The sequence below is a fragment of the Chrysoperla carnea genome, chromosome 5 (genome assembly GCF_905475395.1).
Source record: "Chrysoperla carnea chromosome 5, inChrCarn1.1, whole genome shotgun sequence".
NCBI lineage: Eukaryota > Metazoa > Arthropoda > Insecta > Neuroptera > Chrysopidae > Chrysoperla > Chrysoperla carnea.
Genome location: NC_058341.1, coordinates 40,649,644 through 40,670,917, shown reverse-complemented (window position 1 = coordinate 40,670,917; position 21,274 = coordinate 40,649,644). Strand labels below are relative to the sequence as shown.

The following is a 21,274-nucleotide window of genomic DNA, read 5'->3' as shown; positions in this document are numbered from 1 at the left end:
TATACGTGTGATAACACATTATTAACGTGCTTCTGCGTTCATAATACTGTTATCCTACTAGTATCGTAAATAACTATTGTCGTATTACTGTTGTATGGCCTAATGGTATATTTGTTTATGGATTAGCCATTCTTCTTTTATCTGCTCTAGAGACCTTTAGATGGATTCAATATACCGATTGTGTTTCTTATGTGAATTATTCGTTGTTTACCCGACTTAAGATCAAGGCAAGTATTCGATTATGTAACTCTATGATATTATTATGAAGTTTAATAAGTGATTCAAGTAACCTAATGTTTTATATAAAACAAAACGTCTGTCATATTTATTAGTATGTTATTTCACTCCCCCTTACATGGATAACTGTATACTATTTCTTTCATGATACCACTACTATCAAACACAACAAAACTACATTTGGTATAACACTTTATAAAATAATATTTTTCAAACAGTAATAATATTGGTACCTATACACATACGTAGTCAGTGATACATGTGCACACATCTATGCGATACAAGTGATACACATACATACTACTATAATCCCATACATCAGTATGTATTAATTTAGTACTCTGTGGTCGATGAGTGTGTTACTCTTCTTCACTTATTTGACTCCTCTATATCATCATAGAGTATATTTTTGATTTGTTCCACCAAACACAAAAAGTAAAGTGCCTGAGTGTCTGTCTCTCTATAGACTTTACCAAGTATCAAGTGTATAGTGATTATTATTAGTGTACGGAGTACGTAAGAAGTCCAAATAGTGTTTTTTTTTTTTTAAATTCCGCAAGTTCCGCAGTTCAACTCTTCTTCATTTGTGATTTGAGTGTGTTTAAATTATATTTTTTATATACAAGTTTATTTTCTTGTGTTTTTGTTTGTTGTGTTTTTAAGTTTTCTTCCGTGTTTTGTTTTTTTGGTTTATTTTTTAAAAATATTTTTGGTTTTTTTTCTGTAGGTAAATACCTGCCACCTTTTTTGTGTTTATTTGTTTTGTTGTATTAAGTTGTTGTTTTTTAATTGTTGTGGTCTTTTTTTTAATTTATTGTTTATGGTGTTTTATCAAATGTTTTTTAGAGTCAATTATTATGAATTGGAATTTAAACTAGGGTTTTTATTGTTGCATTTTGTAGTTGCAACAAAGTTTCGAGTATTGTTGAATATAATATATTTCACAACAAATCCGGCTTGTAAATAAATAACGCAAGCTGAGTTTTGAAGTAAACAAACCGTACGAGTTGCTCTTAGTATTTTTTATTGCGAATGCGAAATAAATTCGCTGACAGTGCTTGATTTCCGCCTATAAGACCAACCAGCTGATGGTTCATTGTGCGCAATTGTTGTACATAGTCCCGGCGCCCGACAGATTATGATGACATTGATAACAACTTCTCTCGAAATTCGTATGCGAATTAATTATACTGTGCCTCACAACTTTTATCTCTATGATTCTTGTCAGTGAGCCAACTTTTTTCTTGAAATTGAGAAATCTTTCATTGTTCATAAAGATTAATAGTCATCATTCCCGACAAAAGAAAAATCATCATTCCCGGCACTAGATGAAAAGAAGTATTCGATGTACAAAACGTTCGAAAAAATCGAAATTTTCCAGGAGTCTGATAATCAAACCTTTTACAATTACGACATCAAAAATTCTCGAGACTCCATGAAATAGAACGCTATTTTTTTTTAGAGAGAAAGCTATAAAGCTAAGTAAAAGTAAGCTACACAACAAATTTTAGTACTAACGTTACTTATACTCACGGTCGCCGGGACTAATAGCTGATTACCCAGTCAATGAGGTTTCAATGGTAATTTGAGTGACATGTAAAGTGTCACATGCAGCGGTTAATTTTTGTTCAAGAAAAGTCTCTTTGAAAGAGAATTTTTTTCCAGCATGAGGTATAAAATTTTAAAACTATTACAACTTGTGTGGTAAAACGGAAATATAGAAATGTTTACTAGTCTGTGTAATTTTAAAATATTTTTATTTCCACTTTAAAAGGATATTACAAAATTCATCGAATTTAATAGCTTTAAAAAAAAAAATAATAATAATAATAAATGAAAAAAAAAAAAAATAGGTCATACAAATTGGTTACAATTTCATATACGTACAATTTGAAGAGGGATATTTTATGCATTATAAGTGATTTTCAATTACTCTTCTTAACTTTAATTTGATATGTTAAGACATTTTGACTTGTTGAAAATATTAAGGACGAATAATATTTGTTATATTTTATAAGGGGGTACTCAAATTTATGTTTATTATGATAATTACACATTCAGTAAAAACATTGATGTCAATAGGACTTATGTTGGCCCATTTTAAAATTAAATTTGATTGAATGTAATTTATCGTTCTTCAAAAAATGTTTATTTGAGAATGAAAATTTGTTGAAAAAATAAGGGGTGTTGTTTTGTTGAAGATTTACTAAACTTTTTTTTCAGCTCAGTCTACCTACTAACTTCAAAGGTAGTACAGGATTGCCGTACGTCCTTAAATGAGCTGACAGAACAAATGAATGTAAATCTAGTTTGGGTACCGGGACACAGGGACATTCCAGGAAATTGTGAAGCCAACGTGCTTGCTGGAAATGGCACAATCCTGCCGGGCACAAGCATTCATAGCTTGTGAATGCTAGCTTGCTGAGTAGGCATCTTGCCGTTTGCCTACTGCAGCTCCTTTAAGAGGCTATTTTATAAAAGGCCAATCTTAGATGGAGACAGGAACGTACTTCTGGTATTATGATAAATATGATATGAGTACAATCGTAGGCGTTCCGAAGATCTTATACCGCTTCCAAGGACCTCTATTAGTAAAACTGTTATTACTAAACGCCTGGGCCTGACAGTGTATCATGGCTATTGTAGGAGCTGTCGCAGTAGGAAAGAGGAAGAGGAGACGTTTTCTCATCTTCTCTGTCACTGCCTAGCTCTTGCCATGGGGAGATCGACTCACTTAAGACAGCCTTTCTTTGAAGACCTCTCCGACCCAAAGTCCATTGACGTCAAAGCGCTCCATGTCTTAGCGTTACTCACCCCAGAACAGCCACTCTAATCTAGCCTAACCTACTAAATATTTCACACTTTTCCGATACAAAGAATACATGCGCTTAAGTACGCATAACACACCTGTTGGAATAATCTGCATTATCCTATCAATGGTAAAATCTGTCGTAGACTTAACATATTTCAGAATTATTCTCGTGTCATTAAAAACAAAAAAAGCAACCTCTATTTACTGCCCTACGACAACACCAACAGGCATTATTTTTGTAAATTCTCAAAAAAAGTTGTATTAACTCAAAATTAATTATTCTAAAACAATACACATGCAAAATCAGAATAAAAGCTCTTTTAGAATCAATCACGGAATTTACAAAAATGATTGACTTTGACAGGTGGATCAAACATTTAATAAAAATTCATGTGTTTGAGTGAATTCCATATTTTAATATTACTAAAAACGATATATTTTCTATAAGAATTTATTTCATTTCAAATACTTATTAATACATATTTATGTGCTTATTAAGACAAATTGGTAATTTTGTATGATAGCCGGTTCTTTTGTAAAATTTCATGAACTACAATATGGCTTCGTTACTCCTTTAATATGATTTTTAGCCTTCAACGGTAATATTTCTAGAATATTTCCTTTTAAAGGTAAAATAATTGATTAACTTATTTTTTTTCAAATAGAAAGTAATTACTTAGCTGTTAAATCGAAAATAAAAATTTTTTTACTTTTGAATTTTTGTTAGTAATTGAAAAATATTATTACTTTTTTGTGTACAAAAAACTTAAATAGTAAAACCAATTAATTATTCTTACAATGTTTGAATATGCAAATAAAAAATAAATAAACTACTTAAAAACATATTAAATTAACAAAAACAAAAAAATTAGAATGTGCTTAATATTAAAAGAAGGTCGACAAGGTCGATCATATTTTTTACCTTTGATCATAATTGTCGTTTGGAAAGAATTTGAGAAATCGCAACAGAAAATAAAAGGTCTCAACAAAAAATCCCTTAATAAATAATAATATTGAATAAGAAAATAGCCACTAAATAGGAAACTTATCGGCTTTTTTATTCTTAATACTTCGAAAACCTTTCTCGAAATATCACAGTAAATTGGTGTCTTAGAGAGATTAAAGGCAATACATGACTATTTCGATTTATTTAGTCGTATTTTAAATTAATTTTACGTTATTGATTTCAACTTTGCTTTCAAAAATGGCCCAATCGTTACGACAATTTTCATTTCCTCAAAGCTTCAAATTGCAGCAGATTATGTCATATGGATAACTTATTCCTTTGCAATAGTTTCATACTGAAATCCCCTTGTTAGTGATGAGCGAGACCAAAAACAAGACTTTATTTGACTACCTTTGTTTAACGGACTTAGTGAAATAGGTTTAGCATCTTTATCTTACTCATTGGTCTATGTCTTGCAAATCTTGTTTAGTCTTGCATATGTGTAAGAGCAAAATCAAAGTACAACTCCAAGCATGCTAGACAGAAATATAGTTAATTACAAAAGGGTCAGGACCAAGTTGTAAGATACAAAGCAAAGTTCAAGCCTTAGTATGTAAGGTAACGACAGTCAAATTAGTCTTGTTTTGGTCTTGGTACTCATCACCACCCGTACTTGTACATTCGCAATACTTACCTTAATGACCCATGTTTTTATTTTACTTATAAAAGTGGCAAACTGATTTACCAAACATATGTATCGTGTAAAAGCATTCTATTTTTTTATTTGCGAAAAAATTTCACGGACGGTAGAAATCTATACTTGAATGGAAGTGGGCGTTGAAAATCCTTATTTCCATAAAAAACCAAATAAAAGAGGAAGTGATAAGATCTGAAGGAATTATATAAAGCGAATTATGTTTTGACATATTATGTTGTTACCTTACATAACAAATTAATCCATCTTATTTATTAAAATTTCATTTTATAATTGGTTTAAAATTTAATTGAGGAAATTTTTGAAAGATATTAAACTAAATTTGCGTGTTTAAAATTACAAACAACCTAGTAATTTCTTGCATAAATTGCATAAATTCTGACAAATTACATTTCAAATACATACGATTTATATTTTATAAACAAACTTATCTAACTTATTAAAACCATGAAACTAATTAAAACATATAATCCTGTTTCAAAATAATATAATTATAAATATATATAAACAAACTACTAGAGTGATACCCACCCGCTACGCTGGGTTTAAAAGTAAAGATTGATAAAGATTGCTTCCGCTTATCTCATTTTTATAACACTCGAAATAATGGTGGGGATTGTTTAACACATGTAAAATATATTATTTTTTATGTGTATAATAGTAATTATTCATTGAGTATATCAGAGAAGATGGCCTTAAAATATTTTATATTGACTACTTTTACAGAAATCTGTAATTTATGGTAATTTCAAATGTAAAATTAAATTAAATTTTTTAATTTTTTAAAAATATATCTTTATAAATTATAGTTTATGTGTTATTCTGATATATCAGCTATATTGCTGTATAGTTTCATTAAAAACCATTTGCTAGTTTTAGTGTGAAAGCGTAACAAACAAACAAACAAACAAACTTGCTTACTTTCTCATTTATAATATATAGGGATATTCAGTTATGTTCATTAATTATAAAAGTAATATAATAATAATAATAATTAACATATCAATAAAAATGGATAGAAGTGTTGGTTACTATAATTCTTCATTTCTTATCTATATAGGTTAAATTTCTTATCATAATCATAAAAATACTAAGTATTTTAATACTGTTACACTTTACTGCAAATGTGTGTATAAGCATGTGTTGAATAAGGAAGTTAAATTAAAAGTAATATGAAACTTTCTCAATACCTAATTTTAATTTTATCATGTTTTTCCAATTTTAGTTAATATTCTGATAAGTTTTTCAATAAACTATGCAGGTAGTAGTAATACAAGTTAAATATCAAATAACACTTTTTATTGTTAGTTAATTTCCTGTTTAAGGAAATAGAGTTATTGATGATATAAAGTTTTCATGATTTCACACACAAAAAAATTCAATTTCAAACTTTTCAGATGTTTGCCAAAATCAGTGCTTAGGCAAAGTGCTTAATAGGGATTGGGTTAATATATTAAAAAAAATAAAATTTTTATTGTCAGGAAATTTTTATTTTCTCTCGTGTCGAGGTTAATTTACTACTGTTTATACTGCTTAGTTTCCTTTTATTTACAACTATCCACTTCGCCACTTTTTGATAGATGATAGTTGTTGGTTTCCTATTGTTTTACATTGAATTTACTAGCAGTTCTGTTGTTTGTGTGGGAAGAGTTAGCAAAAACATTTCTTTGAAAAAATATTGGAAGCGATGGGAAGTCGAAGAATTACGTAATATGCAGGGTGGACTAGTTTAATCTATTATATATAATAGCTCGTTTTGTAGTTAATGAATCAAAAAATGCCTTAAAAAAGCTGCAGAGGTTGATGGGGGATATTTTGTTCTGACAACAGATTGGCCCTAGTTCTCCAGGTTGATTTAAATTAAAAAAACATTTTTTGGCCTTTCGAAGGAAATGCGATTTAAAAATATCATTATTGCATTTAATCATTAATTTAATAGAGGACATTTTCCTGCGTCCATGGCTTTGACCTGAAATCCTAGTTTAACAGGTCATTTGACCTTGATCTTCAGACTATCTTGAAAATTTACCTGATTTTAAAAGTTATTCAACACTTTCGAGTTAACTATATCCTTATCATAGATGTCTTTTGTCAAAGAAATTTTTAGGATGTAAATTGACTACTAAAGCAACCAGATGAACTGCGTCCTATCTGATGTCAGAACCCGATGTCACTTATGCCACTCTGCAGTTTAAGCCATTATTTGATGATTGGTTTACTACAAAACGATCTTTTAGCCATAATAAATTAAAATGACCCAACCTGTATTTACTTATAAAATAATACTTCCCGTTTGACTTCATCCAAACACTTTGTGAGTGAATGGAACTGGATTATAAAATATCTTCTTGTGATATTGAAGCCCCAAAATATTTGAATATATTTAAAAAAAGTTAAATTGAGTGAGTGGTAAGTTATAGAACTCTCAAGAAACTTGCGAAAATAACTATGTTAAAGAAATTGCGGAAAATAAATGTAACTATATTTTTTGGTTATTCTCGTAACCAGACAGTAAAATTTGATTTGCCTCTAAACAACATATTAACCATTACTTAATAAATAGTCAAAAGAATTGAATACAATTATTTAAAAAAAAAATCAAATTAATTGGAAATGACTAAAATATTATACAATGTATGATCTAAATTTTCTTACATTTTAATTGAATATAAATAATATAAATAATCACTAACCACCGATAAAAACATATGTTACATAAAAAATATAATTTCGAATAACATAACGGTGAATGAAAGTATGCACTTAATTAATAATACAAACTAAACCAAAATGTAAGTGATATTTTAATTGAAATACCTACTAAACATCGCCATAATAATAATTTAAGTGTAATAATAATAATTGTTAAATATATTATGTTTGATTTCAATAATAATTTAACACAAATAGCACAAAAATGTGAAATTTAGTTTATTTTATAATTCTTACTTATTTTTTTTTTTTTTACAAAGCCACTAAAATGAAAGTGTAATAATATATCTTCGTTTTATTAATTTTTTATTGATGTTACAAAAAAATTAATTTAATTTAATTTAATTTGAAATATTTATATTAAAAATAGAACCGTTCACTTTAAAATGGAACTATTTAAAAAATTAATTTGGTCAAAAACTAGTAAAATAGTCGCATCAATAAATGTTTTTACTCGGGAGTCCTCAATAACAACTCCGATTTTGATGTTTTTTTCTTTAAAATGATAATTTTTGTATATTATTTAAAATCAGAAACATTTCGAGGGTGGGAAATAATCTTCCCAGCCTAAACCCAGACTAAACCGCTTATGATAAAAGTTTGAAATTTCGATTTTTCGTAATTCATCCCCTAAAGGGTGAAATACGGGATGAAAGTTTGTATGAAAATATATATAAACCGTCAATTTTTGGTTCACTACTTAACCGATTTTATCTATAAAATGCTACATTATCAGGAAGTAAAATGGGAGGTATTTCATTTTCAAAAAATTAAGGTTCCGCATCCCCTATTTCGCCCTTTTAGGAGATGAATTTTGAAAAATCCTTTCTTATGTGGCACCTGCAGCATAAAATCAATATGTTCACGAAATTTCAAACTTCTATCATAAGCGATTTAGGCTGGGCGTCGATATATCGCGACATTTCGTATTCCCCTCTAGATTATTTTCCCACTCTGAAATGTTTCTGATTCTATATAATATACAAAAAGAATCATTTGGAAAAAAATCATCAAAATCGAACCTGTTATTGAGGACTCTCTGAGAATGCCTATTTTATGTATTCCTTTATCCGACTAAAAGACTAATGTTATAAGTAAATGTATTTGAATAATATCTTAAAATACAAAAATTTTTCAATCAAGGGACCAAAAAAAAAAAATCAAGTTAATGAATTTTTTATTTATAAACAAATTTATTATAGACAATAAAATATTTGCTCAGCAAAGTAATTCGATGCAATTTAATTACAAATTATATATTCATGTTATAAGAAAACCTAATAAACACGAATGGGACTAATATTAAATTGTGACAGATTACACACGAAATTTAGTGGATAACACATCAAATAGTAAAGATTTATTTCATTCGTATTTTTAAAACAAGAAAATTCGACCCTAAAAGCTTGTCTCTAAATAGGTTAATGCTTTTAAATTGTCCTTTTTAAATAATAAGAATCCATTTTTTTAATTGCTAATTATTTTTAATCTATTTCATTATTTTCTACGTGAAAAACTATTTAAAATATGTACATTTCATTATAATATTTTTTTAAAACATTCGTAGCGCAGGAGCTACGTTGGCTAAGCGAATTACCTTAGAAATTGAAAAATTGTATACATTTTTTTTAAAATCGAATATTGCATTTGTAGTTTTCTAAGAAATTTTATTTCGAAAACTAAGCGTCTAGACAAAAAATCACAAGAGTACTTTTTTGCTTAAAACTGATAAAAAAATAAAAATTATTTTGTTGTTTTAAAAAAATTTTATTAAAATCGGAATAATTGCGACCGATAGACAGTTTAGAGGCACATAAACTCGGACTGGAATTGCGACCAATACAAACACATATTATAAATTTTAATGATGATCATTTTTGACATCTATTAGGTAGGATCGATGAACATTTGAAGAAATTCTTTCAAAATTCTATCAATACAAAAGCAATAGCTCCACTTCCTTCAGCAATTCGCTAAAAATGTAAAATAAAAAAGTTCAAGGTAGAAGAACTTGGACTGTGAATATAAACAATAGTTTTATATAAAAATTTGTTCTCTTAAATCAGCATAATTTTAAAATAATAATAAGTATTAAAATAAATGTTTTTCACATGTTATGAATGCTATTACTGCAAAAAACTATTATTATGTTAAATATTGTATGAAAACATCGATAAAAATATAAAATGGTTTCATAAATATATAAATATATTGTAATTTAATTCATAGATATTTAATGTAATTAGCAGATGTAATACCTACCTACATTATTTAAACTTATAAATAATGCATTAAGTATTTAATAGTTTGTTTTGTAATATGAAGCTTTGTTCTGGATGTGCAAAAATATAAATAGAATTGGACAAGGTTATACTCAATTTTAGAACATGAAATGTCACTAAACAATAAGTGCAGTCACATTTGGTGAAATTAGATCAAATCGAACCAATCTGCACTTACACTAAAAAGAAAATCTTAATACCAACCGAAATGATGTTGTTTCAACCTAATCGCGAGATCATATATGGCGGTGCCACGAATGTGATGACGAGTGTGAACTACCGTACGGGGTTTAATGGTGAAGTTGACACAAACGCATGAGTTGTTTGTATAAAAATAATATACTGTCTAATAAATTTCAAATATTGTTGTTTTGAAATGCAACATGGATTTAAATAATCTTTTTTTGATTGGTTCTACCACTTATAAATAGTATAACAAAATAATGATGTGATTGTCACAACTATACGAACAGTTAAAAAAATGTAAGGTTTATACCTGATAATAGGTTTATTTTAAAACAAATAGATTTCTTCATGTCGGATTTGAACCAGCGACATATGGATTACTACTGATTTTATTGTCCTAAGTCTACATCTTAACCAACTATGCTTCTTACATATATACCAATAAAACCTGATATATATTATAAAAATGGTAAATAAGATTCTTTCAAAGTTTCTTTAAGTTAGTAACAACAATCTTCATGTAGTTGGCTCAATCACATATGGACTAGATATTATAGATATGTAACTATAATAACTAAATCCTCTATTTAAAGCAAACGCAAAGAAATTTTCTTTTAATTCATCCATTCGCTTTATTTACACGATTATGTATTCCAACCAAGTACACTTTTATTTTCCATTAATGTATAACTTTAAACTAAAATCAATTGTTTGAAAGTGTATACATTCCAGGATAATGTTTGAAAGAAAACGATGGTTTCTCTTATGTCGATAATTATACTTGTATGATCTGTTATTCCGTCCTTTCTTATTTATAATAATCAAAATAATGAGATGTATGAGCAATAAATTTTAATACGTATATTCATTACATAAAGCAATTTAATTAATTTTTAAATGATATAAATGAACAGATGATAATTTGAGATCTCATTAAATAAATTTTTTAATAATTATAATTATATCACTACATATCAAATATTTTAAATTTCTCCTTTGAATTGGTTATTATATGAATTATATAACCAATTGTAATTGTAAATATTTGTGAATCATTTCGTTTTTGTCATGCAACGAAGTCTTTAAAAAAAAAAGAAATTTTCTAAATTCAAAGCGAAAGTTTAGAATATTGTACATTTGTGTATTTTTTATTGCTTTGTTTCACTTTTTGGCTGTGTGGAATTTATTACAATTAATGTACAGGCGTGATTGCTGATTTCGTTTCGATTGGTTTCTCGTTTGGAGTATTTTATTCGACATGAGCTCAAAATGGCAAGTGTTCTGACAGGGAGAAAAAAGGATGACATTTGTATTTTTCATACATCGACTTTCTTACTGTTTCTTCATTGGAAGGACTCAAGCGCACAAGAACTTATAAACCAGCACGATTCTCAAAATTCGATTTGATATTTCAAAATCATTAAAGTTGTATACAATTATTCTAGAAAATGAAATCGGGATAACTTTTTACCAACTTCTTACAGCTTTTTTTTTCCTTTTAAAAAATTGATAAAATAACAAAACAAATTTTATTTATAGTGTAATTATGACTCCAAAAATTAAAAATCCTGATCATTAAGTGATTAGGTGTCTAAATTTTTGAGATGTTTCCTAAAATTCCTTACAGTTTGCATTTTAGGGCAATTTGTCCATATCTCTAAAATTAGTCATTCATTTTCAAATGAACAGGAGTTTTATGAAATAGGTTGTAGGGCATTTGCTTATTAAAAGAGTTCTTTAATTTTTAATTTTGGAGTGCAATTGCTTCAATCGTCTTCCTCCAAAAATGCATATCTTCAATGTTACCTATTGTATGATTTTGACATAAATGAGTGGAAAACATGTAACCAGCAAACCAAGTAGGATAGATTCTAATTTTCCCTAAAAATTAAGTAATTAACATATAAAATATTATTAGTAATTTTCAAATAATAACTACTTATCTTATTTAAAGAATATTGCTTCTATTTTGCAGATTATAATCTACTCTAAAATTAGATTAAAGAATCTAAACTAAATCATTCTTTTAAGGTTATTAACCGTACAAAAATGATAACCAAACACTTAATAATATTTTAAAACATTTTAGTAATGTTACATTGAAAATTTATAAAAATATTTTAATTTTTTTTTTCATTTTATCTTGGTATTAAATCAAAGAAATTCTAAACCAGTCTGCTAACTTCATTGTTTAAAATATGATTCTTTGCTCTTTGAATTGAACTATAGTAGCAAAAACAATGGATCCTTAAACAAAATAATTGACCATAGAAAATTACATAACCTAAATCTTATTTTATATGGATATTAAAAATTTCAATTGTTTATAATAAAATAATAGCAATAATAAAGTTTTTGTTAATGACAAAAAAAAAAAAATTGTTGTAGAAAAATTTTTAGTTTTTGTACATTTTATATTAAAAAAGTGAGAACAAATAATTGACTGAGTTAATTGTTGAAATACCATGTATAGATAGTGTCGACTTCGGAATCGTTTGTTTTTTGACGTCATATAAGTAAAGAGAGATAGCCATCCATCTATATTCTCATATAATACATTCTATACAATGTTTGAACCTAATTTTCGTCCTCACTGGTAAACAGTGATTTTTTCGAAAAAATATTCCCTACGAAAGTTGTTTATTTTTTTATAAGGAACATTTCTTACATTTTAACTTTAGTTCTATCTCTAACGTTGTACAAAAATGGGTCCTAGAGACCCAAGACTCAATTGACCTTTGCTGCTCATTTACGAACTCGACCTCCGTTTTACGCCCTGAGCACACTGTAGAAATTTCAACTTGATGTCTTTTTTCCTTTTTGAGTTATCGTGTTGTCAGACGGACAGACAGACAGACAACTGGAAAAAAAGCTGCAAAATTTAGGTCTGCAAGATTTGACTTCTGGCTGTGGAATAATAACCTGAAAGACAGTAATAAAGATTTGCGTTTCTTAACTTGCGCTTCCACCATTACAATCATTCTCAAGCCATGAAGCCATAGCATGGTAAAGTGTACAGTATTTTTTTTACTGCTTCTTATAAATTTGTGACGTCATAGTGGATAAAACGTTAAAAAACTTTTACAATTTTAAAAATTCGAGGAATTGAGGGGAATATTAAGAGAGATATTGACTCAAGAGGGAATCTTGCAGTCTTGGAAATTGTTAGTTGATTATATCCCAATAAAAAAATGATACCTGACGAATTTGTGATAATCCATTTGGGAAATAGAAGATGAAACACGAAAAGTTTCATCTAATTCAATTTCAGGGGCTTGTACCGTTCCTACTAACAATCGAATTGTTGAGGTTTGAAAATAAGTTTTGCAAGAAAATGTGATGTGATTGAATGAAATGTATATTGTTTTTTGCCTGATATAATTCACATTTAATGTTCGAAAAATATCCCACGCAGATAAAAAAAAACAATTTCTTTTTTGTAGACCTTTATTATGGCTACAAGTTATCTGCAGAATAATACAAAAAACAAAAAAAATGAATTAAAAAGATAAAAAGAACGATTTTGAAGAATATTCAATAGCGTTGGTTAGAATTACATTAGTAACCTATATAATAAATGAATTATATCGAATATCGTATACAAAGCTTTGTAAATTAATTTAATAAAAACACAAAACAAAGTACAAAATATAAAAATAAAAGGAAAACTTACAAAAGAAAGAAGAATATAATATTAAATTAATCAAATAAACGTATACCTCTAACATTTAAATAAAATAATACTCTATTTTTAATTATAATTATATATAAATTAATTGGTTTTCAAACTGAATCCAATGAAATGTTTCCTATCATAGAAAATATTATAGTTAGCATGCAGTATCTCGATGCTTCCATTCGTATAGTTATTTATGGATTTCTGGTAATGAATGTACTAACATTCTCGAAGAATTTAAGTTGAGAATTCCAATTAGAGATTGAATTCCAATTAGAGTTTTGTGGTTGGTTTTCGTTAAGTATTTGGGGGTGTAAAATTAAATGTATGATAAGTCAAATAACTGCTTTAAAGAACAAGTGAAAACCAACAATTGACTGATTTAATTGTTGAAATACCATGTATAGATAGTGTTGATTACACTGTCACATTACACATACATACATGTTACACATACATTACTGATATTCCCATATAATACATACTATACAATGTGCGCCCTCACGGGTAAAAAGTGATGTGACAAAAAACGGACCTGAGACCTTGACCTATGTTGCTCATTTACGAACTCGACCTGACTTTTTACGCCTTTAGCACCTAAAAATTTGCTTGATATGTGTTTTCGTTTTTGAGTTATCGTGTTGTCAGACGGACAGGCGGACTGACAGACAACCGAAAATGAACTAATAAGGTAAGTTTATGCCCATCTATACCAAAATTTTGTTCGTAGCGTCAATATTTTTAAGCGTTACAAACTTCAAACTAAACTTAAGTATACCTTGATACATATTACATATATACATGGTATAAAAAGGTTATAGAAGGTCAATATAAGTTCCAATCTGGGAGCGAATTTTAAGCATTGGGTTAATAAATTTGAATTAACAATAAACTTGGTTCATTATAGATTTGGCCAAGATTTGGCAAGGGAGGCAATTCAAGCTTTCATTCATGAGCGTTAGTTAACATCTGTGTAAAGGCTGGCAAACTTAAACTAGATTTAATAGGTTTACCTCATTTTGAAAAATTATTCCTTGATTTATTAGGACTAGATTTCTTATTCTTTGCTTAGGGTTGGGTAAGGCTGACATACAAAGGCTTGGTTCATTTAATTTAGTTGAGGTAAAGACTAGAATAACAAAACTGGATTAGCTTATGCTTTTCCAACTTAAGTTTAATCCTTAGCTTGATATTTCCTTGAGAAGATATTGACATTTTCTAACGTACTACGACATAACTAAATATCTAAACTTTCAATTTATTTATTTTATTATTTATATTTTCTATATATATATTCAACATACATTTTATTTAATTAAATTTCGATTACTTCGAATTCGAAGAGGAATATTTCTACCTCCGTTACTCATTACACTATTTGATTGTAGATACATCAAATAATAATAATAATCATAATAATATATATAAGAATAAAACACATAATAAAAATAATTGATTATTGTATTATATAATTGAAAACAATGGAAAAATCCTATTGAGTTCAATAAGTGGAAGCCATTGAACACACCAAACATAATATCAAGTCAATCATATATTCATTCATTCGTATGTTATAACAAAAAGTTATTATTTTTACATTATTATTATTATAAAAATTTAATTAAGTGATAAAGGTTATTCTATTTTATTTTATACGAAATAGTTTCTACATTTGAAATTTATATTCAGGGTCGGAATCACCTTTCAATATGTCCGGAAGCACATTTCTAATACCTTTTTATATTTTCTACAAATAACGTTAAATGTTGAAGAGGTAAAGTGTCAAGATCGCGCAGTAGTGTACCTTGATTCAAACAACCTATTGTGCCACGGATACACGAAAATGGGTCCATATTAAATTATACAATTACTTTATTGTTTGTTTTGAGTTATCATGTAGATGTTACAGTTAAGTGGAGAAAAATTGCCAGACCGTGTAAATAAAAATGTCAATTAAAGCTCTTACTGGACGCTTAGAGAAGTGGATAAAAAAAGATATTGTAAGAATAATAGTGCTAAAAACAGAGGTTATTTCCATTTTCAAAAATGACTTTAAAAAACAGATAAATGTTAATTTTGGTATCTGATTTTACATTATTTCCTTCTCAGGCCCGAATTTCCTATTCAAACAGTAATTGGCAAGTGTCTCCGGGACCCTACGAAAAATGGTCCCCCATTATTGTGATAATAAAACTCTGCCCTTAAGTGGGACTCCAAAAGTTCTGCTTTATGGGTTGTCTTAAAAACGGACCATATAAATCTCTATAGTGAATTAGCGAATAAAATTTTTCGATTCGAATAGTCATTTACGATAGAAGTCTTTATCACTTATACTAAGTACTTAATTCTGAGAATAAATCATAACATTATATTTGAAAAAGTGAATTTTTTAAACAAAGTTGGAAATAATGAAATTTATCTCATGGATATCAAATATTCAATTTTAATATTTACATAGTTAATCACGCTCATAACTATCACTTCCACATATATTATAAATGTAAAAGTAAGGTTGTCTGTTTGTTTGCTACGCTTTCACTCAAAAACTACTGAATGGATTTGAATGAAATTTTACAATAATATAGCTCATACATTAGAATAAAACATAAGCCATAATTTATAATGGTATATTTAAAAAAAATTAAATTTGTCTTTGACATTTCACTGCGCCATCTATGAACAACATTTTGAAGCTAAATTAAATATTTCTGTAAAATGATGAACGAGATACAATTTAAGGCTTTGATGTATTTAATCAATTATGACTATTTTTCATAAATAAAATTGAAAACTGTACATATATTTTGTTTTACCAATGTAAAACAACCTCTATCCAGTGTTATGGAAGGGGGTTGGAAGCAAGGGAGGTGAAGGCTAAAACAAAATGGTCTTTGTAAGAAGCGGGTGGGTATCAAGCCAGTTATTCTATAAATTAGGAAAAAATGTCATACTAACAATACTCGAAACTCTTTTTTTATTTTACAATCTGACTACAGTAAATTTTAAAATTTAAATCTTTCATTCTCCGTTATGTATTAATATTCAATACATAAAAAATGTGTCTGTGTAATGCTGCTATAAGTAGGGCACAACCAACCAGCCAAATTATAAACGCACGCGGGCGGCCTATTCAATAGCCTATAGGCGTGCCCCTACTATTTATGATAAGCGATGACATACATATATCAAAAAATAAATATAAAAATTTATATAAAATAAATACAGACCTTTTGAATATTTTGTTAAAATTCCAATTCATAATAAATTCAAATTAAATATTACATATTATTACAGTCAGGCAGTGACTTAAACTCTCTTGACAATGAAACATGTATTTAACGGGTCTCATAAATATGTACCTTTATACATGCGTGTCTAGGGCCTGTCGTTGTATTTGATTATTCCTAAAAAGACTCTCCATTAAATTGACTATTTCCTTAAAGCCTTTTCCAAACTTAGCTGATTTTGAAGATCATCGCCAATTTCTAGTTTTTTCCAGTACGGGACCATAAATGTGCACTTAGCTAAGAACACTCTCCTCCTTTCAAACAAAATTTACAAAATCAAAATCGGTTCATCTGTTTAGGCGCTACGAAGTCACAGACAGACAGACACACACACACACACACACACACACACACACACACACACACACACACACACACACACACACACACACACACACACACACACACACACACACACACATAGCGGTCAAACTTATAACACCCCTTTTTTTAGATCGGGAGTTAAAAAATGTGAAAATCATTTTCCAACACAGCAGTTTTGTGGCGTCGTTCGGTATCTTAAGAATTACAGCTTCTAAGCATATCTATATATTGTTTTTAAACTTGCTTTGTAGGTTATTTTAAAAAAAATTCCGGTTTCCTGTTCCAGAATACGCCCTCCCTCGGGTATGAAAATCTTCGTAAATGAAAGAGTATAACACATGACCGTAAAACCAGCTTCTAAAATATCCAACGGTTCTAAAATTCCCAACTGTCAAATACTACGCCTGGCCCCAGACTATACATATGTACTTAAACAAAAATGATTTTTAATAAATAATCATATTTATAAAATGCCATGAACAATCAATAATAATTATTGTATAAATTTACAGATTATCGTTTTTAAAAAAGGATTTTGAACGATACTACTCCATACGATTATTTACGATTATGGGAGTTTTGGCAGTGATTTTAAGTTGCATTTACACTATTGGCGATTGAAAGATATCCCAAAGATTGCTTTCCTTATATTTTTATTCAAAGCTATTGATAAATTATAATATAGCAAGTTTTAAGAAAAAAATCCTGTAAAATTATCGTATCTCATTTTAACATATCCACTGCTAATATTCCACCAGATTCTTAATCATAAAATGACCTTCGTGAAAAGCTTTTAGCTCAAGGAGAAATAACTAAAGGTGAAATTTGGTTCGAAGTTCAAATTCAGGATCATTTGAAAGTCAACTCATATTCCTAAGAGGAACATTCAGCAAAAAGTTGATTTTTAAATAATCCTAAATATCACGTCGCTGAAAGTTGACAACTTTCATATATATTATTTTGTTATTTGAGGTTTTCTTCCTGCAGTTTTGGCGATGTTAAAAAGTAATATTTGAGAAATGAAACACCCAAACTTAAATTTTTCTTCGTCAGTAATCTTTGGCTGTCGCACGTATCAAAAATAAAGTAAAATATTAGTTCATTTCGTTGTGATACGCTCAATTTCATTTTCAGTTTTCTTTAATTTAGGTAAAATTTGCCAATAATATTCCAAGATGAAACAAACTTTATAGTTATTATAAAATGCATATTATAAACGATCATCATTTAAAAGAAAAATTTTGTATTGAGTAGTATTTTCAAATCTTTACAGGGTGTAACAAAAACTGAGACTCAAAATTCTAAATAATCAATTCAAAGACACAAAAATTACATAGTAACTGAGTTATCGAATCAAGAAATTACTTTAGGATATTACATCTTGTATATTTAATAGATATGTAAGAAATCGTATGCACCGAATACTGAGTAACGGTGTAGCTAAAAAAGTTTTAGTTAGAATATAGACACTTTGATTTATACAGTTGAGAACTATAACTGACATTAAATCTTATAGTCTAAGAGGTGAGCGACAGAAAATACAGTCAGTCAGTATATTTCTGTAACTGGGTGCGTCAGTCACTCGTTAAACTTCTGATCTTTAATCGTCGATGACACTCTCTGTTACATAAATATACTGACTGAGTATATTTTTAATATTTATAACAACATTTTGCACCAATATACAAATTTTCAGAATTGAGACAATAATTGCACGTTTTTTGTAAAGTAAAAGCCGCCCCCGTCCCAAACGCTACAGAAACTGGCTGACTGGCGACAGGCTATTTATCTACTCCACCAATATAACGTTAAAAAATTTTGTCGTCCACCTCTCCTACTATTACCAATTGAATTTTATTAGAAAATATTTATTAAACGTAACGAGTAACGTAACGATTGTAACGGCTACGAACACATAAGGGTACTCAACTTCTCGTTACTTTTACAGCACTAATATTTAATCGATTATTTGAGAAACTTCTCATCAATTCTCGTTAAAAAGATTAAAGTTTTTGCTTAAAAACATTCTTAAAAAATTATTTCATATTTCATTATTCATATTTCATATTTCATTAAGAGGTATGCTTTTGAATGAATAGGAAAAATTTCTTTTGTTTCGTAATTTGGATAAAATTTGGATTCATTTAACGATTGTGTTAAGAGATCGCCTGAAAATCTATACAAAAAGTTTTTATTTCATAGTGATTCTATAACCATCTAAAAAAAAACTCATTCGACAGTCGTCAAAGATGCTGGATTTGTATGTTATTGCTTTCTAATTAGCCCGAATAATAAAAATATGGCATTTAGATTGATTTAAATTTTTTTTGAATCGTTTGATTGAAGAAATTGCTTCAAGATATCACTTCTCATAAAGAATGGAATCCTTCACTGATTTTTCCCAAGGGATCATTTAATGATTTTTCTTCTTAATATAATTTTCACCGGAAAACGTATACTCATGTTCAGTTTTTTGATACACCGTGTAAAGGTTCTTAGCTATTTTTTTTAAAACTCACACCGTTAAATGCACCATAACTTATAACAACAAAACCTTTTTTAATGATGATAAATTGTTATTTTGTATACAAATGCTTTTAACTATTTTACAGCTAAGAATCAAAAAACGAAGAAGAAATTCAAAAACAAGTATTTTAAAATGTCACATATTGCACGTATAGGATATTTATACAGATTTGTAGTATATTAATACTGACTAATGACGTCAAGTTTATGATGCTGTTGTGTTGTGTTTCTGTGTTATTTGAGGTTATAAGTTAACGAGTGAGGTTAATATCATGTGAATTTAAAATTATAAAATAAAGTAAAAAAGAAAAAAGGAAATTTGATTTGTTTTGTGTCAATTTTTTTCTGTTTTGTGTGTATGTGTGTGTGAGATCACAACATTACATAAATTTGTTGAGAAAAATGTTGAAGATACAAATGTTAGAGCAATTAGTGTCGAATGAACCTAACGGGTAAGTTTTTTTTTATTTTCAATTATTTTAGTTTCTTAACTTTTTGGTGGAAAGGTAGGTAACTATGATAGAAAGATTTACCGCCTTCAAAATTTCGAATTTCGAGCTCCATAGTATTCTAAATGGGGAAAAAATTTGATTGGTGTACATCGTCCACATTTACTACACTCCAGAGAACCCAAAGGGCTAAGCGGTCTAAGGCGTTAGTCTTTGACCCTTTGTCTACTTAGACTTAGGTTACGGTTTCGGATCCAGACAGCAGCTGTGTGAACAATTATAATTAATGGGGGCGGTAGAATTGATCACATTGTCGTCGCTTGGATAAGAACGAAGTAACCGACTCCTCCCACATCAAAATGTAATTATAAATATGTATCTAAGTTAAATAAATAGGGATTAACAAACAACGAAGTGGTTGGCCTCTGTTATAGGCGTATATATTAGAAAAACGGAGGTAAATCCCCATTATTATTATTATACTACATTCCCAAGTACTTTTTAGTGAATATAATTCAGTCATTTTGTATCAAATCTATCTAAAATAATTAACTGCATACTGCTTTTTATTTCTATTTTATGCATAGTTTAGCTGAATAGATTTTTTTTCTTAATTCAAATTAATTTTTTCTGTGTATGTAGAAGAAAAGAATCTTAGAAACAGCGAAATATAGCAGAAACAAATTTTTAAAATTTAATGACAAAGAAAACATTTAAGAGTTCATATCAATTTCCTATTATATTTGGAAAGGTTATAAATACATTAATTTAAAAAATAGCTGCCAGTTCTTTTTTACTTGAAAAGAAAAACTACACGACGAGAATGTTAATCGAAATAGGATATTAGTGATTTTTCAACAGTGTTTTCAGCAAAAAATTAAGAGGCTATTGATTCTTTTTTTTTTAATTTAAAATTAATTATCAAAAGAATTAATTAAAATATTTTTTGTTTAAATTTAAATTTTATATTATTACATACTTTTTGAAATTTATATTAATTGATATTATTTATAATTTATAACATATATTCCTTTTAAAGCTGCTAATTATCTAATATTTTAAATTCCTTTTGCGAAACATGTAAATTAATACCTGGTTGAATCATAAATTTTATCAGGTATT

The 21,274-nt window shown here is 28.3% G+C and overlaps 1 protein-coding gene across 2 annotated transcripts in view; it reads left to right on the top strand.

Annotated features, from left to right (window-relative positions):
* The window catches only part of LOC123300693 (rap1 GTPase-activating protein 1), a 536,990-nt gene that overhangs the window by 158,333 nt on the left and 357,383 nt on the right, over positions 1-21,274 (top strand). The window contains exon 1 of one of the 2 annotated variants that reach the window (XM_044883310.1): positions 20,069-20,155. The exons of the other annotated variant lie outside the window; for it this stretch is intronic. Within the exon in view, the coding sequence (XP_044739245.1) occupies positions 20,106-20,155 (50 nt within the window). The 5' untranslated portion in view covers positions 20,069-20,105. Of the gene's footprint in view, positions 1-20,068; positions 20,156-21,274 lie in introns of those variants that run through there. 2 annotated transcript variants of the gene reach the window in all.